At 43.1% G+C, this 6,000-nt stretch overlaps 1 protein-coding gene across 4 annotated transcripts in view; it reads left to right on the forward strand.

Moving 5' to 3' along the window:
• Positions 1-6,000, forward strand: part of LOC141756666 (delta(14)-sterol reductase TM7SF2-like) — a 63,181-nt gene that overhangs the window by 10,215 nt on the left and 46,966 nt on the right. For all 4 annotated transcript variants that reach the window (XR_012591506.1, XR_012591505.1, XR_012591507.1 and 1 more), the window contains exons 4-9: positions 359-457; positions 2,963-3,152; positions 3,644-3,840; positions 5,053-5,107; positions 5,412-5,606; positions 5,704-5,807. Coding sequence is in view for 1 of the 4 variants with exons in the window: in XM_074616589.1 (XP_074472690.1) it covers positions 359-457; positions 2,963-3,152; positions 3,644-3,840; positions 5,053-5,107; positions 5,412-5,606; positions 5,704-5,807 (840 nt within the window). In the remaining 3 variants the exon portion in view is untranslated. The remainder of the gene's footprint in view (positions 1-358; positions 458-2,962; positions 3,153-3,643; positions 3,841-5,052; positions 5,108-5,411; positions 5,607-5,703; positions 5,808-6,000) is intronic.

Here is a 6,000-nt window from a genome sequence, read left to right on the forward strand (position 1 = left end):
CATGAAGTGTAAAAAAAAAAGAAACGTCACTGTAGATGAGATGGCACCGTTACAAGTCTTGGTCAAGTACAAATAACTCAGTTAAAGCCCATAGAGGTAGATGTGTGATTTGTGATATTGGGCTGTATAAACAAATTTAAGTTCTGCCATTCATTTATTTTAAAAAGGAACTCAGTTGTCTGGTGAGATCCAGTTTATCATCAAATGTCCTAAATCATCAGCACCTTGTCGTTGTGGGGAAATGTGTCAGTTTGTGTCTCTAACCCGTCACGTTCCCTGTGCCTCTTCCTCACGTTGCTTTTTTCCCCCTTTTTGTCTCTTCATCTCCATCAATCTCTCTCCATTGTCTGATGGGCAGCCACAGTCAAAGGCAGCGGAGAACAATGGCAACAATAAGCAGGAAAAGAAAGAGGAGAAACAGAAAGAGGAGAATAACACGGCTAACAAAGTGAACGAGGTGAGTTTTATTTTGTACTTAAAAACAATGTTCTTCTGTGTGGAAAAAGCTCCATATTTATTTATTTATTCATATGAAAGGTTCAGAAAGTGGCATCGTCCAGCTCCTCTCAGCTCACACATGAACATCAATACAGACCAAAGTGATGAAATACACTCCAGAATATGTGAACATCTGAACACACCATGTCTGGATAGAAAGCATTAATGACACTTCTTTTATTCACAAGCTTTTCTACCGTTGAGTCTCTCTGAGCTGAAATGAGATTTGTCAGATAGACGCTATTACAAAAACCCAACAAGTGATGTTCTATGCGCTACTCGCTGTCTGATAGTGATGTTTGAGGCGCTACTCGCTGTCTGGTAGTGATGTTTGAGGCGCTACTTGCTGTCTGGTAGTGATGTTTGAGGCGCTACTCGCTGTCTGGTAGGGATGTTTGAGGCGCTACTCGCTGTCTGGTAGTGATGTTTGAGGCGCTACTCGCTGTCTGGTAGTGATGTTTGCGGTGCTACTCGCTGTCTGGTAGTGATGTTTGAGGCGCTACTCGCTGTCTGGTAGTGATGTTTGAGGCGCTACTCGCTGTCTGGTAGTGATGTTGGAGCTGCTACTCACTGTCCGGTAGTGAATGGGCTTTGAGGTGAGTTGGAGCTAAAGGAATGTCATGATGTATGCACGTTGGGGGGTGTGTGTGTGTGTTTTCCAGCTGAGAGAGGCTCCCCTCACAAGATCCGGCTTCATTTAGCTGCCGGTCACATGGTGTACCAACATGTGCCACTTCTTTACTCGCTGCCTTTTAGTCTCCTACGTGTAGACAAAGTGTAGAGTGTTAGATATTGGTGATTCCTAAAGGTGTTGAGATATATAAATCCTACATGTTACTTCAATCTTTTGTTGTTTTGTTTTGTCTGAATCAGATCTCTGAGTAGGATTGCTGACCTGAGAGCAGTTAGCCTCTAAAGTCATTGTTAGTCTGTATGATTATGGGACCTGATCTTTAATCCTAGATAGTTTTACCCTCTGTAAGAAGCTTTGTGAGAAAACCCAGGAGCTCAGTCATAGCTTTGTGAAGTATTTTTTAGTTAATAGAGGAAGTAAAGCCTTACTTCATCAACAGGTTGAACTTTACTAAAGAACTTGAGTGAAGAGCAGTAACTTGAATACACCCCCAAGAGCTGTAAAGGGTGGGGAGCTTTAGATTACATCTCTAATCTTTGGTTTATCATTTGATTTAAAATAGATTCTCATTCAGTAGAAAAGCCTTTTACCATTTTTATCTTTAATATGTATATGAGGAAATCTTTTGTCTCAGGGCAAACCCACAGTACATATACACACACTGTATACACAACATCTGCCTACTCTCTGCTGTTTATCATTGTTTCAGTCATCCAATGATTTAGAAGATCAATTATCTTAACCACCACTTGTGTTTCATATCATTGTGGATTAAACACACTAGAGCTGAGTGAAGTTAGCCTGAAAATAGCAACTAGAATAGTTAATAATAGAACATTGTGAGTCAAGTCAAGTTCCCTCCTGTCCCAAGAGAGTATTTAATCAAAAATGCATTCAAATGCTTAACTCCATAGAGCACTGCAGAGATGATGTATTGTTGTAGTCCAACCAGGAAGTTAGCATCACCATGGTTCCCTCAACAGAAAGCCAATGGGATTATTCCATTGGGTTTTGGATTATTGCAGGAAATTAGCTCTGTGGCAAACAGACATTTATAATACTTATATGTTTTGTTCAGCAAGATTATCTTCACAAATGAACACAACCTTTATGATTGTTGAAGTGTGAATGCAATCGCCAGAAGTAAAAAGCTAACGTTAGGCTATAAATGAACTACAACACGGTCACATGAGCGTTAGTATACACAACGAGGCTGTAAAGGAGGACGAGTCGGCGTGATGATGTTTAGTAGTCTCATTTAGCCACTTAACCGCAACCGCCTTTTTAAAGACACATAAATGCTTTAAAATTCATGAGTGGGGTATTTATTGACATATTTTATATCTTAGAACAAAACATTAAAATCTCTTCAGCTGGTGTTAACCACAGACATTATTTCAGGCATCTAAATAAAAACCCATTGACTTCCAGACGAGGGAACCAGAATTGCTAAAATGCTAACTCATTTCCCGGTTTTAGGACTCATTCCTGCAGCACTCTATAACATGAAGCGTCCGTTATACCTGACCCAAAAGATGAAAACCCCCCCCCTAAATTATTGACAAGCTAAGTGACCCTTCGCTAAGCCCTGTTCCTTTGTTGTTACCCTCTGCTCCTCCGTCAAGCTATCGGAGCTAGCATATGGAGCCCACACTAAATAGAAATATTATCTAATGTTTAGCAGACGAGGGAACCGGAAGTGCTAAAATGCAAAAACTCATTTCCGGGTTTTAGGACTCATTGCTGCACCATTCTATTAAAGGTCAAAAAGGTAAAAAAAAAATCTGTTACTGTGAAAGTATGTTTTAATAATCCCAAATCCTTCTTCAGAAGTCCGCTGCTGTGGTCGAGGCAGAGAATGAGAAGACCCAAGGCCGTTACAATCTGCGGCGCAGGAAGGACGACGGAGATGCCAAACCAGTGGAGGCCAAACCAGAGCAGCTGGAGGAGAAGGATGCCAAACTGGCTGCAGCTCCTGCTGCCTCCGTCTCCACCCCGCTGGACTTTGGAGGGAAGATAGGTAGGTTACAGGATGGACAGGAAATGCAGCAACTAGCCTGGAGACGATCTTTAAAGCAACAGTTGTTTTTAGTCACACTTCAGTTCTTTCATGTATTTTCATTCTCCGTTGTTTGACGCTGTGTTTTGTGTTAGCATCGCCTCTCTGGCTCAGTGTAAACAATAACAAAGCATATATTTGGTAAATGTATTTATTACAGGACGGTTGCATTGCAGTGGTTTCACTCATCATTATACTGTATATTGATTTAGTTTGTTGGTGTTAATATCTTGTCCTATTAATCACTGGGAGAACTAAATTAGTTGGATCCAGGCAGTGCAGGTGGAGACAGAATCATGTTGGTGTTAACAGAACACTTCTGTGCTCTCATAAAGTATACACAGCTTCTCAGAAAAGGATCCACTGGATGTGTGTTACCTTGTATGTTAGGGAGGATAACCGTTAATCTATCTGCAGTTGAACCTGATCAAACTGTCCCTTCCTTCCTCCAGGAGCATACTTCTGGCTGCTCTTCCTGCCAGCCTGGGTTCTCTTCCTGGTCCTCCAAGGGAACCGGGAGGACCCCAGTCTGGCCAACTTCCCTCCTCCTCTGCCCCCTCTCGAGGCCTTCTGGGACGCCCAGGCTCTCGGCTTTGTCGTCCTCTGGATCTTATTCCAAGCCCTGCTCTACATCCTGCCTGTTGGAAAGGTAAGCGAGACGAACTGAGAACTGAACACACCAAAATCAATACACGAGTTAATTAAGAGAAATGAAGTCAGTGTCGTTAAACACAAATGGGTTGCGTCTGAAATTCCATACTAACATGCTATTTAGTAAAATAGCTACATAGCACATATTCAAACAGTCTGAGATTTTTTAGTAGGTCTGAAACCAATAGTATGCAAATGACATACTATTTCTGGTGGAATATTACATTAAGCAAACACTGGACACCATGATGACATAAATATCCCACAATGCAATGCGGTAGTGCCGACAACCTCCATAGCAGATGTTGACGGACGGCTCTGTAACGTCAATAACTCTTCATTTGAACTGTAAGTATAGGATTTCACTTTGCTAGGCGTAATATATATTTTAAATTAATTCAGACTTTGATTCTCACAAATCGTGGTTACCATGGTTACATGTCTCCAACCAGCAAGGAAGCTCTCAAGAAGTGACGATGTCAATTACTGCTCAGTGCGTCCAAAAACATATATAATACTGTTTATTCACATAAAAGTATGTTGAACGATAGAACACATGTTGGGTATGTAGTGCATAGTATGAGATTCAGACGCAACAGTCCTCATCAGTACAGTATTTCACTGAACCCAGCACCTTGCTCTCTGGATTAACTGGTACAGGAAAGGTGCACGTGAACCAGCGCATGACTTTTTCTGGTCGATAGCTCCGGCAGGAGGCAGAAATTGGATTAATGGTCAGGAGTGACGGTTAATGAGAAGCTCCACAGGGAAAAGGAAACTCTTGTTGTTTCCCTCCGGGGTCGTCTCTGCCTCTTGATATCTGACACTAACTGAGATTCCTCTCTGTTCACCTCAGTGAGAAACCTTATAAACACATCACTGTATTTCAGTCTCAATAGTACTTTCTTCTAATGTAGATCAAAAGCTGATGTATGTCGTTCATCTTCTCCCTATTCCCCCTCTGAAGTCCCCACAGTGGTAAAATGAGGACGGACGTCTCCCCTCAGAGATGTTTACATTAAAACTCTGACTTGGTGTCTGAAGTGAAGTGAAACCTACCAGAGAAGCCGACCTGTGAACAGACTGTCTGTGGCTGTTATCCAGTTGGTCTGCAGGTTCTAGCTGTGTTTACTAGTGAGTGAGTGAGTTACTAGAATGTGCTCTTGGTCAGCTGTTGATCCCGGTGTATCTCTTGTGTTTCTCTGTGTAGCTGAGTGAGGGCATGCCGCTGAGGTCTGGAGAGAGGCTGAAGTACAGAACCAACGGTGAGGCTGTGTGAAGGGAGCGCTCTGTCTCCAACTCCCTCTACAATCAGCTGCACTCAAGTCTCAGTAGAATGAATTAATTCATGTTTTCACTACCATTCACCAATTCTGACAACTAATATTGAGGTGCTGGCTCCTCTGTTACTTTAACTGATCACTACAGGCTCAGAGCATTAAGGATGATGATTCTGCCGTCCTTTTTGACGTGTTAAACATCATCTTCTTTTCTTTGTAGTTTTAATGGAACTTCAAGCGGTTTGTCTTCTGTCCATTTGTCCATCTAAAGCTCTCCGTGTCCCTCCAGGTTTCTTTGCCATCTCTGTGAGTTCAGTCGCAGCAGCAGCAGCGGTGCACCAGGGTGTTGACCTCACCTACATCCACAGCCACTTCCTGCAGCTGACCACGGCTTCCTTCCTCATCTCCGTCCTGCTGAGCGTCTACCTGTATGTCCGCTCTCACTACGCTGCAGCAGAGCAGCTGGCACTGGGAGGAAGCTCTGGTAAGAGGACAGATCCAGAGTTACCTTCTCACTGGTCACACACACACACTGTGTTGTCCTCTTGTCTCAACTCTTTTCTCTCCCTCTATTTCACCAGGCAACGTGGTTTATGACTTTTTCAAAGGACATGAGCTCAATCCCCGCATCAAAGAGTTTGATCTGAAGTTCTTCTGCGAGATGCGTCCCGGTCTGATCGGCTGGGTGAGTTGTTACGGGACACCAAAGCAAACATTTGTCTCAATAATCCATTTAGTGAGCGTTTCAATGGGGTCTGTCATTTTCTACACACACTGCACCCTCTGGTGGCCACATGTGGTATCTATGTTGAACCTCACACACACGAGGCATGAGCTCCATGAACGCCTTGTGTTTGCTCGTGGCTGTGAGGGTAATG

Source organism: Sebastes fasciatus, chromosome 18, assembly GCF_043250625.1.
Source record: "Sebastes fasciatus isolate fSebFas1 chromosome 18, fSebFas1.pri, whole genome shotgun sequence".
Taxonomy (NCBI): Eukaryota; Metazoa; Chordata; class Actinopteri; order Perciformes; family Sebastidae; genus Sebastes; species Sebastes fasciatus.